Consider the following 20,985-nt stretch of genomic DNA (forward strand, 5'->3'; position numbering starts at 1 on the left):
ACCATATTTATAAACTATTTAGTCCAGTGCAAATTTGGAGTCAAAATTACCATTTGTTATCACACTTCTAATGGTTGTGTTCACATGCAAATCCCACACATGGTAAACATGAAACCTAGAAAATTCTTCCATGCATAATAATATATTTCAATATGACTCTTTTTACCATCAGGGATATTCTACCGACTGGTTGATGGCGGGGACCAGTGGGGTAGAGTTGAGGTAGCGATTGACGGGAAATGGGGGACTCTCTGTGATCGGTACTGGGACAAGAAGGAGACCCAGGTGTTCTGCAGGGCTCTTGGGTTCGTGAACGGTGACCCGATATACGGCAAGTTCAACACGACAGGGACGGGGGACGTGTGGGAGGCGAACATCAGGTGCCAGGGCACGGAGAAACAGCTCAACGACTGCCCCCACGAAGGCTGGACGGCCGCCACCACCAGTTCCTGTACTGGTCATAGAAGAGATGCCGGAGCTTTCTGTTACACGTCAGGTATTCGACTGTGATATGATTGTGTTTGTGTCTAGATGTAAAACACATACATAAACAATTAAAATGTGTTTTGTTTAACGCAATCACCAGAGAACACATATTTTTTATTCATCGGTTACTGGATGTCAAACATTTGGTCATTGTGACGTGGTCTTAGAGGAAAATCGCTACATTATTCTATAAGCATCAAGGGATCATAATTATCATACATCACTGACTTTAATATACGAATTAGCGAGAAGCCGTCAATACATAACTGTTTCTTAAGTAGCGGAGCTCTCTAGGCAGCTAGTCCTCATGTTTGAATAAACTTGGCACTTTTAGCACACATTCAAACGATACTGTCTTACTACATCAGTTGATCCTTAGTACCACGTGTGGGGTGTTTTCGCAAGAAGGTCTAATAGAAAGTAAAGAAATACTTTCCATATGTTAATTTAAATTTAGTTATGGTTAATTTTTTTTAACTTTGGTGTATAGTTACTGCAGCACAACTACTATGCTGAACTCCCTAACAAACACCTATCACCTAAGGTGTTATTAAAGAGACATCCCTGAGTTTGATGCATTGTAAGATGTTTCCAACTAATAAAATATTTCTACGATTAAACTTACATATTAAATATATTTTATTGTTTAGAATATCAGTGTCTGTATATTCAGTGTGTTTCTGGTCGTCCTAATATGTGTAAGAAGCCCAAACTGGATTTTGTCTTGAAATAATTTCGTACGTACGAAAAAATTATATTTTAAAAATTAAAATGAAATTTAACACAGTACAAATATAACGACCAGAAACACGTTTAATATACAGCCACTAATATTTTGTGCAGAAAAATATATTTGATATGTAATTACATTTACAATCGTTAAAAAGTATCTGTCAGTCAGTAATATCTTAAACATTGCAGAAAACTCAGGAATGTCCCTTTAAAACATTTGGTTTTCGTTTCAGTGAAGCTCAGCACTGGCGTTGGACGGTCTGTGAAGCACGGCGCCGTCTTACTGAACCGGAACAACACGTGGCACCGAGTCTGTGACCAGGGCTTCACAGACAAGTCTGCGAGGATCGTCTGTCAGACGCTGGGCTTCCTGGACGGCCGAGCCATCTGCTGCTCGGCGTACGGAGCCACCAGACCCTCGACGTCCATCCTGAAGAACATCACGATGAGGTGTAACGGCGACGAGACTGATGTGTCGGAGTGCATCGTCGAGGAGAAATGCACCAGCCCCTATTACGCGTCTGTCGTCTGCTCCAAGACACCGGCGGAATTTAATAACTCCAGTAAGTTTCATGGTCAAGTTGTTCATGTTTCTAGGTAGTTGTCCTGACAAGTTAAGAACTTAAGGATGATGTATATAGTTTTGATAAATGGCAGTCATACAAAGCACAAAAAAGTTATTCATAATTGCAGTCAAGACTGTCAAAACATCTCTTTGACTGATTTGTGCATAGATAGGAATTTTAAGTATATTAACGGCCTTGACGTCCAGATTGTAAATTTATGGTAATCGATATGTTGGCCATAAGCCCTGAAATAAGAAATTACGACATGGACTGCAGATTGGTACAGTATGCTTGAGGCTTTTCATTAACTTTTAACATATAGAACAAGTACCACTCCATCTGCGCTTGAAAACTCATTAATAAATGATAGTTTTGCCAATAAATTATAATTCTCAGTTGAGTTACGGGCCATAATCAATAACATAGAGCCTTAAATGTTTTCCACACACACACACACACACACACACACACACGCATGCATGATCAGTAACACTGGTACCATCTTATCGTGCTTTCAGCATACACCATAGAACTGGATGGAACCTTTAAGGGTTCAGGGCAGCTCAGAGTAACTCACTGGGGTGCACAGGGTCGGATTTGTAGCCGTAACTGGGACGACAACGACGCCCTGGTGTACTGTAAGAGCCAGGGATACAGAGGAGGTGTTGCCTACCAGCACTCTCATGTCGACACGTACACCCCAGATCGCGATCTCGGCCCATTCTGGTTCAGTTCGGTCAACTGCACGGGAGGTGAACAGAGCCTCATGGATTGCCCCCATGATGGCAGGATGAACCTGGGCGACTGTGCAAAGAGTCACACAGCGTCTGTCTTGTGCTATAACGAAACAGGTATAAGCATTGTTAATGTTTAATTAGAACTGTGTAGAATTTGTTTTACTTACAACAACAAATATATATATATATATATATATATATATATATATATAATATCTTACATTTTCAGTGCAATCAAAGTATGTGATATTTTTCAGATAACATACTTTACGAATTTGATAACTTTGCAAATTAGATGTAAATTAGTCAAGGTCTAAAAAAACGTATTTGGGTGACACTCCATGATTGACGTATGAATTCATAGTCATCAAATAAAAACATTTCAATGGCAATTTGACACTGAAAGCTGTCCAGCGTTCAGAAAACAAAAAACGTTAGGCATAACTTTATTTTGATGTAAGGACATCCAAAATGACGTCATTCGAGTGTGACGTCATTTCCATTCAAAAAATTACACCGCGCCACATATTCTAACGTTTTTTTTATACCATCAGAGTATATATGATACAGTGGTATTTTATTTGAAAAACATAATTTCTGTCAATTTAAGTATGTTATAAAACATCAGAAACTCACACACAAAGTATATTGGAGGGCGTGGTTGAAAAACATTACCTTATAAAGTAATACTTGTATGTACACTTTTCTTAAGAAACACTCTTGTTGAAGACCGCTATGTTGACTGTACATAATGTGTTGTCAAACACCAGGCATCAATACATCTCAGAGGAGGAATGCATGGTTGAAAAAATTACCTTATAAAGCAATATATGTCCTGAAGACAGCTATTTTGATGGTTAATATTTTGTTATTAAACATCAGGTATCGAATACCGTCTCAGAGGAGGCAGCAACTATTTTGGTCGTGTTGAAATCGCAATCAATGGCCAATGGGGCACCATCTGTGATAACTACTGGGACCACCGCGAGGCGATGGTCTTCTGTCGCCAACTAGGATTCAACGACGGGGAGGGCCTCACTCGGGCTCGCTATGGCCAAGGCACTGGTCCCATCTGGCTGAGCCACATGCAGTGCACTGGCAAGGAGAAGACGCTGCACCAGTGTCCTCACAGAGGATTCAAGGGAAGATATTCTCAACCCTCGCTGACCTTTCCTTTCATCTTCCCTTGTTCCGACCATCAGGATGATGCATCAGTTTTCTGTTATAAGAGTGGTATGTACACTTTTTGTTTGATCTATATGCTGGATCGAACCACCTCGGTGGATCCATTCAACTGATTTTTTTGTCGTTCTAACCAGTGAACTGGTCAAATGCCGTTGTATGTGTTTTCCTGTCTGTGAGGAAAAATGTAGCGGGTTTCCTCTGATGACTACGAGTCAGAATTAACAAATGTTTGACATCCAATAGCCGATGATTAATTAATCAATGCGCTCTAATGGTGTCGTTAGACAAACTTTAACTTCTATCTTTATGCTGGGTTTTTTATTATGTTAGACACAATAAGCTGAGATCAAATAAAGATACATGAAAAACAGTATTTTAGTTTTGAATCTCAATATTGGTGGAGGGGACACTTTAACATATGAATATTAATTTAAGGATATTAAGTTCTCAAGGGGCTGTAAACAAAAAGTGTTCATATATGGGGTTAGGGTGAATAAATAAGACATGTGCACGCAAACCTTAGCAAATATATTTCCTATATGGAGACGGTTTTAATTTGATTGAGCACCTACATTATTGTACAGCAACACATGCAGAAGAATAGCAGGGTAATAGTACGCCAATGATAAGTAAAACAGTAGTACAGCTAAGTGTGTTACTAATATAACCAGGCGCATGTTCATGGGGTGGATTTCGGGAATCGATCCCTCCCCTGCACAAGAAATTATAAAACAAAATTCTGTGGTAAGATGAGTGGAATCCCTTTGAAACTTCTGTCGCCACAGTCTAGACCCCCACCCTTCATAATTACTTGCACGTGCACCTGTGCATGTTAGGACTTTTTCCATTAATGTTTCCTTTGTAACATACATGCATCATTGGTAATTTCCTCTCCACCCTGAACCATTATTCGATTCCGTATTATTATCCACATGGTTTAACACAAATGAGTTTATAAAAATCATATGAAACACACCTGTAATATCAAGTGTACTGGGAAGCGACGTTATAACAGGACGTTGCATCCCCAGTCATAGAAACGACTTTGCATGACTCATTTAGTCGTCTCCTAGTTGTGGGTGAAATCGTTTGAGACGGGCCTTGTTATTCATAAAATAATAAGAATAATAATATGGATAATAAAAAAGTTATTACACTTGCGTGTGAGCTGTACTGGTAATAATCTATTGCTGCAGCTCGTCTGAACCAAAAGTATGGATCTGTCATGGGCGGATTGGAATTGTTCACCAGCAATGGATCCAAGGTGGGTGTGTGTGACAGCGGCTTCGACGACAAGGCAGCGGTGGTTGCATGTCGCAGCCTCGGCCACAACTACACCGACGGACGAGCCATCCAGGGATCAGCGTTCGGAAAAATTTCAGGACCCATTCTGTACACCAGCATCCGGTGTGGCGGATCTGAGAGCGATATCAAAAACTGCGAGTTGCAGACTTCCGGGACGTGCCCGAGCAACCACTACGCATCTGTGTTTTGTTCCAAGACGAAAATTAATGATACAGGTAATTATACTCGGGAACCCCTCCAAACAAACCACAAAAAAATCCCCAAGAACAATTAAAAATATCCGAAACCCCCAAGAAACAAAGAACCCCCCCACCCCCCCCCCCCAAAAAAAAAAAAACCCCACAAACAAATACCACAAATAAATATAAAAACATAATCTCCACAGTCTAAATTATAAATACATGAAATATTTAAAATATAAACTCTCCTCTTTTAAATTTGTATTAATTTGAAATTACAAAATGTAAAGATTCAGTTTTCTTCTGTCTAGTTCATATCAAAATATATACCGACATAGTTTGATGTGTTAAGTTCTTAGTTTCTTTTGGCATCTTAGTGGCATTAATTCGAACGTGTAAAGTTTTTAAAAAAACTGTTTCTTATGTCATTATTAACAATAAACACTTTAGCTATATTCCTTATTATTCTTGTACTGTAATATTAAGAAAATGCTTTGACTGCTAATATTGTAAATATCAATATTTATATACTATTCAAAACAGTTTTAAGGGTCAGTGAATATATTTTATATGTAAGTGCATTTACCAAAACACCATACTAATGAATACAACAGACATCGAACACTATGTCTGTGCCTAATATGACGAAGCAGATACTGATAAAATTAGAACACCCCCTCCCCCCCAAAAAAAACCCCCGAAAATATACACTATTTTGCATTGATCACATACAGGGGCGGGATGTAGCCCAGTGGTAAAGCGCTCGCCAGATTCACGGTCTGTCTAGGGTCGATCCCCATCGGTGGGCCAATTGGGCTAGTTCTCGTTCCATCTAGTGCACCACGACTGGTAAATCAAAGGCTGTGGTATTTGATATCCTGTCTGTGGGATGGTGCATATAAAAGATCCCTTGCTACTAATTGAAAAATGTAGTTTCCTCTCTAAGACTATAAGTAAAAATTACCAAATGTTTGACATCCAATAGCCGATCATTAATAAATCAATGTGCTCTAGTGGTGTCGTTAAAAGAAAACCTTTTGAACACATGCAGCAGATCTTTGTGTAGATGATTAATTTTGTTGAACATGAAATTCACCTGCAGTTATTGCTGCATGTGGTACTTTTCACTCAACACACCAGGCCCGTTGTAACGATATCCGGATGGGGGTGGGGGCAACCTATATTGGGTGGTGGGGGTCACAGCCTCCACTGGGGTGGGGGAGCAGCCATATTTTACTTTTATTTATATAGGTTAGGACCAGAACCCCCCCGTACATTTTCGTCCTCGATTGGAGGGCAAATGCTCTCTCCACCCCCCGTCCCCTGTTCCTACAGCCCGCATACGGTTAACACAAATTAACTTCGTACGAGAAACATAACATTAAAAGACTGGGACAGAGCTGTTGGTAGGCTCCAATATGAAAATAAACAAAGAAATGTTGAACTTTGGCGAACATTAAGTCTATACTACTGGCTCTAGGTTTTGACATGAAGCTTGCCTCCGACGGCCTCAGCCGCAGCTACCACGGCATCATCGAGGTGAAGAAGAATGGAGTGTGGGGACGAGTCTGCATGCAGGGCTGGGATGACCACGACGCCAACGTAGCCTGCCGCCAGATTGGATACAAAGGCGGCGTGGCCTATCTGCACATTGTGAAGAACACGAAGGCGATGCTGATGAGGAACTTCCAGTGTGTGGGGACGGAGTCTACCTTAGCCGAGTGCAAGCGAGACGAGACTTCAGATGTGAAGAATTGCAGCTTCGATGCCAATGATGCTGGTGTCATCTGCTTCAACAAAACAGGTAGGCATTTAGGCCTCTGAATATTGCGAGAACAATTGTTTCCTTCGCGTGTTGCTCTCGCAAAGCTAATTTTGTGTAATCTAGTTTTCGTTCGTGCAATAAATTTAGAACGTCATTTACATGGAAATAACAGGTGATTTACAAAACAAAATGGGATACCTGAATTTATTTGTGTGTAACAGAAATGGATTATGCAATGTTTTGTTTCTTAGAGGGAGAGTTTTGTACATTCATTAATAACACAGACGTTTTTATTTGTAATGGGGTTTTAATTTTTTTTTTTAACTTAGGCCAAATAAAATAAATTTCTGGTCTCTGGTCGATTTTGACTCTCGCACGTCAACATTCCCCCACCCCTCCACGCTATGACCTCCATTTTTGCTGGGGTTTTCTTACTATGAAGTTAAAACATGCCACCGCGCATTAACTAGGACGTGCATTCTGATTTCAATTTAAATATGCCCCTTATTTCGGTATCAAATATACCCACCTTTTCTGTGCAATCCATGCTTTAAAAAACGCATCAATTCAGGAACTGGTTGACTAAAGACCGACTTTTATTTTTGGCCTTAGAAGGGCATATACCTTTTTGACAACAATGTTTGTTTCACATTACTTTACAAAATTCCCTCTTTTAGTACATTTCATTCTTTGAAATCAAAGCACCAATGATGTGATGCACAGTGTTTAGGTAAAAATAGTTAGAAGCAAATTGGATTTCTAGGCATTAATTTTAACATATGACACCATTTTAGCTGAAATATTTCCAACTTCAGTAACTAGCAGACTATTATTTGAGTAATAATAATAAAATGTTTCTGGGTTGAGTTATGGTCCAATACTTGAGCTATGTATATTAGTACACTAGTTCACAAAGCAACACAGTTCATGGGCCATAACTAGTCCACCATGTCCACATTAACAAAAAGTGAGGGCAACTGAAGTTTCTCTCAAATAATTAATAAACTTTCAACTGATGAATCTTGTCTTACATTACCTTCTAAACAAGTGCTTGGCAATACTGATCTTGTCTATGGGTCAATGGGTATTAATTATTTTTTTGTATAGATGTCCCGATTGGCAGCTAGGTTAACGTCACAGACTGCCGAGGCCATGTGTCAGAATTTGTGATATGTTTTCGATTCCTGCCACTATGCACTGTAATAGTATAATATAAGAAGTGAACTTGATAATTTCTCAGAGTGACATTTATGATATATTGAAATACGGAGCCATTTTGAAAACTGTATTATAGAAACTATACAAATTTCAGTCGTACACTTATGAATCATGTATGTTTTTTTAATGTAAAATGTGTTAAGTAATTGTACAAACGTATATGTTTGATCCAGAAAAAAGTTATTCTGGACCAAAATAATATATCTTCTTTACATGTCACGTCTATGGGTAAGTACCAGTATGGCAAAGACGGTGTCCTTTTCCTCACCCTCTTTCTCTCCTACCATCTCTCCTTACCCCCCCCCCCCCCCCCGCCCCCTCTCTCGCTCTCTCTCTCTCTCTCTCTCTCTCTCTCTCTCTCTCTCTCTCTCTCTCTCTCTCTCTCTCTCAATTGCTAAAATTAGCGTATGTTAGACACAAAACAGCTGTAGTCTAAACTGTGTTGAGATGTTGTTACACTATCCCTATCTTTGATTTCCAGGGCTTCAGTTCCGCCTTTACGGAGGTAAGGACAACGCTGTCGGGCGAGTAGAGATCGGCTATGATAACAAATGGGGCAGTGTCTGCTCCTGGGCGTGGAGTACCAAGAACTCCAAAGTGTTCTGCAGAATGCTGGGTTTTCAGGACGGAATCCCAGGAGCAGAAGGAATGGAGAAGCTGGACACGAACCAGTACTTCCTGAATGGTGCGTTCTGCACCGGAAACGAGCCCAGCCTGCTCACCTGTCTCAACTCTGGCTTTAACTCCACACTGCTCGCTTACCTGTGTAAAGGAGAGGCATACAGCACGTGCTTCAATACAGATGTCAGTAAGTATACTAAATATGTGTCTTCCAGTTATCGGTGCTATAGAGAGCATCATTAGTTAGTATTCACATACGTTCTACAGGTATGTGGCCAACATTTATTTACGAAATAAACTTTTTAGACTTGGCATAAAGAGAGAACACAATGTATTTCCCGTCCAAATTATCCCCCCTCCCAACTCTACCCACCTTTCACACTTACAGAGCCGAAGCCTGTTTTTCTTAAACGCAAGTGTTTAAGCATTGTAAATACGTGTGTACGTCAAAACAGGCTTTGTAAATTCAACCTATAATGTTTAACTATCAGAGAGAGAGAGAGAGAGAGAGAGAGAGAGAGAGAGAGAGAGAGAGAGAGAGAGAGAGAGAGAGAGAGAGAGAGAGAGAGAGAGAGAGAGAGAGAGAGAGAGAGAGAGAGAGAGAGAGAGAGAGAGGAGATGACAAGAAGAAAGTTTAATGCCTCTCCAAATTACCAATCCCCAAAGTCTACCGACCTTTCACACTTAAAATGTTTAACTACCAGACAGAGAACGAATTTTATAGTCCCTTCAAATTAACAAAACCTCAAACCTTTGACACTTATAACGATTAAACTTGTGTAAGAACCCAACTCATCGTAATACTGCATTTTATCGTAGTGTTTAGTCTCTGACTTTGACTTAGAATTGGTTTAACATGCTCATATACTACTAAGGTTTCGAGCATTGCTGTCCCAGGTTGCCCCTGGATAGCCGGGGGGGGGGGGGGGGGGGGGGGGGGGGGCATGATCCGGGACAGACAATTTAGTCTTTGAAATACAATTTGAATACCTAGTCAAAGAATCATTGTCAGGACTGAGATCCTTCGTGTATGAGAAGACTAAGACTGTTCCGCCTGCACCCTTCTCATATTCCGTTGCTGAATTGTTTAAACAAAATTCATAAATAGAATTCATATACTGTGAAATCACATTGCTGCGTTCTAATGTCCGTGTAATTGGTAGTTTAGTGTAGTCAACGAATTAAAAACATAACGGAAATATAATACATGTATACACATAATACGAATTTATGATTCTACCTCTTCGACACACGAATTTAAGTACCTAACGACATTTTATTTTATTTGAGCAAAACCACGAAAATTTAAGCCCACAAAATTAAAGGCTTTCACTGCACTTAATTTTACAATTTCAGGAGTTCTGAACGTCACGTTATCTGGCGGTCCGTCCTCTGACCGCGGCCGTGTTGAGGTGTTAGTGTCTGGAGCCAATGCCTGGGGGACTGTGTGTGACGATTACTGGGACAACGTGGACGCCGGTGTCGTCTGCAGACAGCTCGGCTATGACGGAGGTAGGGCGGTCCCCGCGGCAGTGTATGGACCAGGCTCGGGCAGTATTTGGATGGACAACGTGGAGTGCCGCGGAAATGAGACCAGTCTCGCCCAGTGCAAGAACAGAGGGCTCGGGACACACAACTGTAATCACAGTGAGGATGCCGGGGTCGAATGCTTCAGTAAGTAAATGTTGTTGGCGACTATCAGTGGCGGATTTTCTACAGGAGGGTCACCAAGTTCTAAAAAGGGCAATTTGAATTTGTCGAAGGCAAATGGGCCGAGCTCCCAAAGAGAGCGAGATCTAGAGTCGGGGTGGCTGTGGGTGCGGTGGGGTGGTGTGGGGTGTGGTATTAAGGGTATGCTCCTCGAAAATTTTTAAGTAAACATGTCCAAAATTGTATTTTAAGGGAAATTTAGTGTTGTATATTGTGGATGATTATTTTGTTTTAAAAATGGACTTAAGGCGGACCCCTTTGAATATCTCTGGATCCGTCAGTGAGTATTATCTTTAGCACTATTTTGATATGTGGACAGTGGTGTTATAGTGTGGGGTAGACATATTTGGTCAACCATTTATCTCTACCTAACAAGTAAACAGTACATTGATGAAATTGTGTGGCCTGTTGTGCTTATGGCTCACATAATTGGCCTCACCTTACTGTTTAATATACATATACTCGTCGCTAAAATGTTCTATTTCTATGTGCTATTTGTAAAAACCAATAAAACAGGAATATTTACACATAGTATAGAATGTCATATGCTCCATGAAAAATGAAATGATATTTTATTGATTGGTTTAAAACATACATATTTAAAATACACCCCGCATAATCAAAGTATTTTTATGTATTAGTCTTTGAAGTGGAACATGGCATTCATAAGAGCAGTACATTTGATCTCTTAAAGGCGCAGACCCGAGTTTCAACTCGTGAAAATGGACACTAAGTTTAAACTACAAACCTGTAACATATTTGGATAAAGTTACAAAAGAGTAAAAAAGAGTTTGTAACGTTAAAACCGGGAAATATCCTTAAAAAATAAACCAGAACTCAATCAACAATCGCTGCTTCTCCGACGCACGTGCGATTTTAAAAATATGAAAAATGCATTTTGTGGTATTAAAAAACAACAGGATGACCAAAAACACTTCGGTTGTACGGAAATGGATAATCTAAAGAATAAAATATAAGCAATGTTTGATTTCAGTGATCATAAACGGCTCTAACAGTGAAACATATGCTGTAGTGTTTAAAAACTAGCGTCTGTCCCTTTAAAATTACTTTTATACATTGTGGCTATAATACCTCAGTGTGCACAAATCGTGTATGTTCTTGTTATTGTAATGTATATTATCCATTTCATTGTTGTGTTTTCAATTTGCAGTGACGACCACCCCACTACCCGTAACAGTGACAACCTCTCGTTCTACACCATCTACAACATCCAGACAAACTCCAACAACATCAACAACCGTTGCAACAACCACACCGACAACTTCAACTTCAACAACAACATCACCACCAAGTCCTGAAACATCAACTGTAACCACCACCCGCACCACAAGACCAACAAGAAGAACTACTACATCTCAGTCAACCACACCAACAACACAGACTACTCTGAGACCAACTACAGCATCCACAACACGTTCACTACCCACGGTAATGTCAACAACAACAACTACTGCCACCACAAGGACTTCAACAGTGCAAGGTGTTGGAACGAGTTCACCCAAAAAGAACTACACGAACATTGTGGTGGGAGTCACTGTGCCCATCCTGCTGTTGATGATAATTGTTGTAGTTCTTGGAGTCATCTTCTGGAAGATGAGGAAGACTCCCAAAACGGAGATTCCTCACGAACGATTCCACGACGACGTCATAGAACAGACTCTAGACGGGAGCATCGCGATGAGGAACCAGATGTTTGATTTTAATATGGCGAACGGGGATCCCGTCGATCCGTTGTCCGAGAGTGCCAAATACATGGCAGAAGATTCGGAGATTTCAATAGGTAACAATGGATACGCACATTTTAGCAAATCTCCAAAGCCAAATGAGAGCGATGGAGGGTTTTCCAATCCCCTGTATGGAACAGTAAGTGACTCGGCATCAGATGCAGCCCACGTGAGCTTAGATGTGGATATGAACCAAACGGGAGATACCCAGACGTAATGGATTTATTCACTTATTGACAGACTAAACAGAACCGTAGCTAAGAACAAATCAGTGGGTGGAATGAAGTAGAACATCGATGAGTAGTACGAAGAACCAAAAACAATTAAAAGTTGTTTATGTGGGAATGGATTATTTAGTCTCCCCATCTGCTTCCATTGTACTAGCTACGGTACTGTTGAAGACACCACGATGTTTAAAGACATTGTCTGCAAAGTAGCTGTGAGTGAGATTCTGACGTGTGATAGATTTCAGCAACAACTATCGTCTGCTGAATAATGGAGGTGTGTATCGCCTATTACATATAACACGCAGTAAAACTCTCTGTTAAGACCACCGATGAGGCTTGTAGAGAAACAATCTACGAGTATTATTCAGAGTGGTCTCAATATAGAGTCACTTTAATAGGATTAGTTATATCTGGCAACCACTCCCAAGCATCTTTTAATAACACGACGGCGACTATTTCCAAGTATATTTTATAACACGATTCAGCATGTGTCTATTTCCTAGCATATTTAATAATATGATTTAGTTGATGACTATTTCTAAGCATATTTAATAACATGATTCCGACAGCGACCATTTCCAAGCATACCTTAATAACATAACATATCCAGCGACCATTCCCAAGCATATATTAATAACTTGACTCTGCCCAATGAGCTTGGAATGTCGTTCTTATCCTGGACGTGATTGGATAGTTTCTTGAAGTGCATTCCACTTAAGATGACTGAACGTGTTTATAACCATATCTCAGCTTAATAAAAATAGTTTTTAGACTTTGTTTTTTTACTGGAATACGATTTTGCCTTGTACTGGGGTACGGCTAAATATTGTAAAGGTTTTATAGTTTTTATTCCACGTATCACATACTGAGGGATTGAATTTAAATATGTATATTATGTAGGGACATTTCTCCAAAAGACTGTTTTTTGTGTTGTTTGTTGTGAATGAAATGTGTTTATACCGTAAAACGTAACAGACATTGCACATTCCTCTGTTTAACAAGACTTTACAAACGAATGGTAGATGAACGGTAGTTTATCTATTGCTTTCGTGTCAATATGCAAGTGTTTCGCGCCGAACAACAAATATATTTTAATACTTTTTCATGACTTCCGTGTTATAACGCCATGAATGTTGTGTCTTTGTGTGTTATTCTGGTACCAAGTTGTTTTAGGTGTATGGTCATAATAAAAATATTTTGATTATGTCGTTCACTTTGTTTGTACTTTATATGATATACATGTTGTATGTATGCATTGGTTTTCATACAAATACTTCAGCCAGTGCCCCACGACTGGTATATAGAGGAAATATTTTATTTAACGACGCACTCAACACATTTTATTTTCGGTTATATGGCGTCAGACATATGGTTAAGGACCACACAGATATTGAGAGAGGAAACCCGCTGTCGCCACTTCATGGGCTACTCTTTTTCGATTAGCAGTAAGGGATCTTTTATATGCACCATCCCACGGACAGAATAGTACATACCACGACCTTTGTTACGTCAGTCGCAGAGCACTGGCTGGAACGAGAAATAGCCCAATGGGTCCACTGACGGGGATCTATCCTAGACCGACCGCGCATCAAGCGAGTGCTTTACTACTGGGCTATGTCCCGCCCTGACTGGTATATCAAAGGCCGTGGTATGTGCTATCCTGTCTGTGGGATGGTGCATATAAAAGATCCCTTGCTACTAAGACAAACAAATTTGCGGGTTTCCTCTCTAGGACTATGTCAAAATTACCAAATGTTTGACATCCAATAGCCGATGATTAATAAATCAATGTGCTCTAGTGGTGTCGTTAAACAAAACAAACTAAACTTTCATGCAAACACTTTTGATACAGGAAACTAACATCACTAATGTTGAAGTTCTTCAAGGGACATGGCTTATACTACCATACAATGCATATGTAGAGAGGAAGGAAGGAAATGTTTTATTTAACGACGCACTCGACACATTTTTTATTTACGGTTATATGGCGTCAGACATATGGTTAAGGACCACACAGATTGAGATAGGAAACCCGCTGTCGCCACTTCATGGGCTACTCTTTCCGATTAGCAGCAAAGGATCTTTTATTTACGCTTCCCACAGGCAGGATAGCACAAACCATGGCCTTTGGTATACCAGTCGTGGTGCACTGGCTGTATGGCCTTTGGTATACCAGTCGTGGTGCACTGGCTGTAGGTAGAGAGATGCATATATTTAGCTTAGTGGGTAAAGCGATCGCCTGTGGTGCAGGATCGAATCCATTCAGTGGTACCCATTCTCTTATTAGTGCCAACTAACAGACACAACTAGTGCCACACGACTGGCATATCGAAGATCGTAGGAGGTGCTGTCTGGTCTGTGGGAAATAAAAGCGTATAAAAGATCGATTAAGACGACGCTACACGATATGAAAGCCATGTACGAGAATAGCTACGGAAATGACCGATTGCATAGCAACCGGTGAAATCGTAAGGCTTGTCTACTTAATCGGATCTTATCGTGGAGATGCCTTTACTGCTAACGAAGATATGTAACAGGTTTTCCCTAAACCTATATGTCAGAATTACCAAATATCGATGATTAATATATCAATGTGCTCTAGTGGTGTTGTTAAACAAAACAAACGTTTAAGCTCTATCGGTCTCACAGAGTGAAAAAAAACGCTTTTTAGAAATGAGTTTTGCGTTTCACGTTAAACCGAATGATCTGGAACCGGCCAACTTGTTCGCGAACGTTAGCGTTGCTACGTTGCTCACTGTCGCTGAACGCAGCTTCAACTTTGCCCGCGCGCCAATTTCTTCGGTTGCTCCTGGTTAATTCTAATGAGTCAGTCAAATTCATATGTTCATCTTTGGATGAGTGGAGTTTAATTTTCTCACAGTTATCATCTCATTAGCCTCGCGTGTCAATGTGAAGTGCGTTACGCAGTGTCCCGGGGGAATCGCGTCTTCTTGTAGCCTTCATAATTTGCTTTATTATTTTCTACAATCTCGACATTTCTGTATGCACAGTCACACATGGCATAAAGGTAGGGCGGCGTCTTGTCTCCAAGAAAACTATCCTTTTATATTTTAACAGCCCTTGTCCGAAAACTACTCCAAAAATGTCTTAGGTCAAGTTTACGAGAGAGAGAGAGAGAGAGAGAGAGAGAGAGAGAGAGAGAGAGAGAGAGAGAGAGAGAGAGAGAGAGAGAGAGAGAGAGAGAGAGACAGACACACACACACACAGAGAAGGAAGGAAATATTTTATTTAACGACGCACTCAACACATTTTATTTACGGTTATATGGCGTCAGACATATGGTTAAGGACCACACAGATATTGAGAGAGGAAACCCGCTGTCGCCACTTCATGGGCTACTCTTTTCGATTAGCAGCAAGGGATCTTTTATATGCACCATCCCAGTCGTGATATACCAGTCGTGGTGCACTGGCTGGAACGAGAAATAGCCCAATGGGCCCACCGACGGGGATCGATCCCAGACCGTAAAATAAAATGGCAGAACTGCTACATTGGTATAGACTACAATTATGAGACTTATGCAAACTGCAGGGCACCCTAAAAGGTTTTAGGATCCCCGTCATCAGCCATCCCTACATATAGAAAAGTCTTGGAGTTTTAATACAGCCCCATTAAGTACCACGGCTGCGCAAATCAAGAAATTCGAGCAACTTAAGGGAGCCCGCTAAATAATGGAAAATGACATGCAAGAAAGTTTGTTTAAAATAAACAAGCGTAGGGAACATATAATCATGGATAATGAATTTCGACGAGTCGTAGGTATGAAACAGAACCGGATGGTCTGTTCTAAATGCTTAAATATTTAAAAAATATCCTAAAGACTGCAGCTTTAACTTCAGTGCTAATGTAATTTCTAATATTTCTAGTACACCTTGTGAAAATATGAAGATTTCCTTTGCAGATGCGTCAATCAACACTTGCTTCATGCTTGTGCAGTATAATTTTCGATTTTAAATTTCATTATCAGGGCCCCGTTCCACGAAGCGATCTTAGCACTAAGATCACCTTAAGTGCATAAGATAGCTATGCATTTAAGGGGATCTTAGGACTAAGATCGCTTTGTGGAACGGGGCCCAAGCCTATAAGAACTCGAAAACAATTTACGTGTTTTCGTCCTACTGTATATACATGAAAATAAACAAAAATAGCTTGTGCCCCCACTGCCGGATGATAATATCTTGCATTAGCCGATGTAACTAATATTTCACCTAATATCTCTTGCTTCGGTTTATTACGCAGACAGGCCTACAGAAACTGAGCCATATTTTGATTGATTGAATGAGAGCAACAAAGATACAAAACAAGGTCTTGCTGAGTGTGGAACATAAAATTCAATTTGATTCCCTGTTATGGCACCCAGGAGAACAGCCGAAATACCAACACGATCTAAAAGCTGCAGTAGTCTTCGCATGGCGTGAGTGTTCGCACGAACACGGCCATTTGTCGGACACTCATATAGCGAACTTACCTGAATATGCATAATTACAGATTGGCAAAGCTTCCTCTCTGTCAGGTGGATTACGGATCACGAGTCATTACGTTTCGCACATCTCCTGACTGTGGCCCTCCGGGAATTGCTTCCGTTTCTTCTGCAATTCGTGACCTTTGTTTGAAAAGCATCAAAGCCGATCCCTTTGAAATTTGCTAGGACCACCCTTTGGTATTTTACTCATCTGCATACATTGGATGGATTTGATTACATTATAATCACACCTGTTGTCGACAACCCTTTAAAGAGAGATAGACAGGCGAACGCTCGCCTGAATCCGGTATTGATACGAAACGGAATGTAATTGAAGACTTGTTATTCGTTGTCGTCATAACACCATCGTATGAACGAATGACTTCAGTAACATATTGCAATACTGAATACACGAGAGTTGTATAGAATCGAAGACGCAACGAATTTCTGAAACTGGTATTTGAAATATTACGAAACATGAGGAATATTTTAAAAAGTAATAATATTGCAAACTATGAGGAATTCGAACACTGAATATTGAAATGTAACGTAACTGTGACAACTTCCCACACATCTATACTGTAGTGTGATTAATGTGTGCACTTCACACCGCGTGTTACCTGGATTCTAATTATCTCCTGCTAGCAGCTTAAGGTAAGTAAATAAACCTTTATGTAATCTCGCGTCACCATAATGCATTATTATAACATCATTTAGTAATGCAAAATACAAACATAGCTACAGTTTTTGTAAAATAATATGTTCTCGCTATCAAGGGTTATTGTAGATTGTATTTGTACAACATGTGTTTTCCTTGTTCCAACCAGTGCACAACAACTGGTCAAAGACCGTGGTATGTTCTTTCCTGTCTACGGGAAAGTGCATTTAAAAGATCCCTTGCGGCATTAGGAAAAATGTAGCGGGTTTCCCCTGTTGACTACGAGTCAGAATTACCTAATGTTTGACATCCAGTAGCCGATGATTAATAAATCAATGTGTTCTAGTGGTGTCGTTAAACAAAACAAATTTGTGTACAACATGCAAGTATAATTTGTTTCCATGCTTTAATACATTGTAAACGATAACAGGGGCAAGCGTCCGGATTTTGAATGATAAAACAGATAATAATGTAAGTTCTCCTTGACATAAATTAATTATTAAAACCAGTTGAAGAATGACGTATGACATAATTAAAAACATTACGGTGGAAGATTATTTTTCAAAATACATAAATAATAAAATGTACTCGAAAGTGCAGCTTTGGTAATATAATCCCATGCTGGGTTTTAATTTAGTTTTTTTTGGCTTTAAAAATGTCCAAGATATTTGACGAAGTAATTGCTAAAGTTTGTGGTTCGAATTCGTGTTATATTCCATACCTCCATTTTTTTAAATATATTTACAGTGAATGTTTGACAATGGTGGGTGTATGGTCACAATAAACAATTGTAATTATACTTGGTGTTTGATTATACTTAGCATATAATACAATAAGTGTTTACTTAACTAAGCCAATGAAAGACAATTCAGAAACTGTTTAAAATGTATTTGTTTTTATTATATGATCAATTTTCTTTGCGCTTTTTATGTAGTACCTATACATTATTATATAACATTTAGTGAAATATCTTAAAATATCAGTGAAATAAAAGTGTTATCAGTCACTCAGTGAAAATTTCACCATTTCACTCTAAAATGTGTTATCTTCACTGTAGAAAGTGTTATCTTCAGCTATTGAAGCCGGAACTGTTTTGCTGCTAGTATTTTAAAAATAAAGGCAACATGCCAAAAGTTATATAATAAATATATAATTTCATGTTTTTTTTTGTCAAATATGATTTATATCTCATCTCGTGAAGTTTGCAATCATATCACAATCGGCGCACAAGCGCGACTCGTGAGATATGATTACAAACTTCACTCGATGAGATATAAATCATATTTGACAAAAAAGATGAAATATCCTCTATATATTACTTTGTTACACCACATGTACAAAATGTACGTATACATGAGGTGTTTTTTCTCTCTTTTCTTTGTTCCTCTTGTTTCTCGTTTTAATGTTATTTCATTTATTTTGTCGATGTCCCAAAAGTCATTAACAATATTTAGCTTTATTACCCATATGGTTTAAAATATCTTGGTACATATTACAGTGATACGTCCCACTTGGCTAAATCTCGTGACAATTGAAACGCATTTAACTCGGGACATAAACATGATGCGAAATTGAAGCTCGTTTAATATCCTATAAATATTAGCCAGACTCATATATACTCAATAAAATTAACCAGGGGCCAGTAAATAAGTTTTTGTCATTTTTCTTTATAGTACAAAATTAAATAAATCCATGACTTGCATTATTTTTTTCATGCATCACTGGTCAAAAATTTGGGGCCGGACGTAGCCGAGTGGTAAAGCGTTCGCTCGATGCACGGTCGGTTTGGGATCGAGCCCCGTCGGTGGGCCCAATGGGCTATTTCTCGTTGCAGCCAGTGTACCACGACTGGTTTATCAAAGGCCGTGGTATGTGCTATCCTGTCTGTGGGATGGTGCATATAAAATATCTCTTGCTACTAATGGAAACATGTAGCGGTTTCCTCTCTAAGACTATATGTCCGAATTACCAAATGTTTGACATCAATAGCCGATGATTAATAAATCAATGTGCTCTAGTGGTGTCGTTAAAGAAAACAAACTATATATACAAACTTTTGGTCAAAGATTTACTCGGACAACTTATTGAAATGATGTTTGATCAAAACTTACTAACATAATATGTAACTAAAAAAGAAAAAAGAAAAGAAATAAAACAATCTTCAGGCCGTTAATTGTGATGAGTCTAATATGTGTACATACGTGTATACGGCAATGTCAAAATATACAGTAATTAGTATTTCCTCAAATATATTGCTGTGAAGACTACGATCCTAAAAAATACCTATATTTTCGGGGGCATTAAATATACTGGACACAATCAACATCCTATACAACCTCCAAACAACCCTAAAACCAGCAAGAACACAAACTAATAATTTAAAAATATCGAAACCCCTAAACTACAATGAAACACACAAACAATAACAAAAACAGCAACATGGACATTTCATTGGCCTCAGATCAAAGTATATTCAATGTCGGTCTCCGTGGTATAGTGGTTAGGCCATTGAACTTAAGGCTGGTAGGTACTGGGTTCGTATCCTGGTACCGGCTCTCACCCAGAGTCAGTTTAACGACTTTTCACTCACTAACCACTAACAACTAACCACTAACAACTAACCACTAACAACTAACCACTAACCACTAACAACTAACCACTAACAACTAACCACTAACCACTAACAACTAACCACTAACCACTAACAACTAACCACTAACCACTAACAACTAACAACTAACCGCTAACAACTAACCACTAACTACTAACCACTAACCACTAACTACTAACCCAACTGTCCTGGACAGACAGCCCAGATACCTGAGGTGTGTGCCCAGGACAATGTCCTTGAACCTTAATTGGATATAAACATATTTAAAAAAAATCATATTTCAGTTAATAGCAGACATTTGCGCCAAAATAGCTACAAGTTCCATAAGACAGCTGCACTATAGAGGATTAAAAGGACTAAACCGTTAACGTATCAAATACACGTAGATAATAAAGCATGATCAATCGTTAAATGCCATTAACAAACATCAGTAAAGTATTCTGTTTCCCACATATCATCAAATGCTAGGTCTAAAACATAAACACGTCTATTGCAGAAAAGTTATTTATGGCGCTTTCGCTCATACAGTTCATTGTATTCACTTCATCAATGGCTATGATGGAATGAAGGCATTCTTAACGACACCCCACCACAAACACACACATCCGTTAATGGATGTTAAACAAAGGTAATTATATGAATATGACTATTTACATTAAAATAGAAATTATATAAGTATGCAAAAAAAAAAAAAAAAGTGTAGAGAGCTGCGAAAACCCCCCAACAAATATCAAGGTAAGTATATTTTAAGATCATG

The 20,985-nt window shown here is 39.3% G+C and overlaps 1 protein-coding gene across 1 annotated transcript in view; it reads left to right on the forward strand.

Moving 5' to 3' along the window:
• LOC121379303 (deleted in malignant brain tumors 1 protein-like) overlaps positions 1-13,684 on the forward strand; it is a 55,817-nt gene extending 42,133 nt beyond the window's left edge. Inside the window, exons 27-35 of the mRNA XM_041507857.1 lie at positions 173-496; positions 1,452-1,781; positions 2,303-2,635; positions 3,404-3,754; positions 4,903-5,226; positions 6,671-6,994; positions 8,655-8,981; positions 10,151-10,468; positions 11,676-13,684. Of these exons, the coding sequence (XP_041363791.1) occupies positions 173-496; positions 1,452-1,781; positions 2,303-2,635; positions 3,404-3,754; positions 4,903-5,226; positions 6,671-6,994; positions 8,655-8,981; positions 10,151-10,468; positions 11,676-12,466 (3,422 nt within the window). The 3' untranslated portion in view covers positions 12,467-13,684. The remainder of the gene's footprint in view (positions 1-172; positions 497-1,451; positions 1,782-2,302; positions 2,636-3,403; positions 3,755-4,902; positions 5,227-6,670; positions 6,995-8,654; positions 8,982-10,150; positions 10,469-11,675) is intronic.
• Positions 13,685-20,985: the final 7,301 nt, after the last annotated feature.

Source organism: Gigantopelta aegis, chromosome 2 (genome assembly GCF_016097555.1).
Source record: "Gigantopelta aegis isolate Gae_Host chromosome 2, Gae_host_genome, whole genome shotgun sequence".
Lineage (NCBI taxonomy): Eukaryota > Metazoa > Mollusca > Gastropoda > Neomphalida > Peltospiridae > Gigantopelta > Gigantopelta aegis.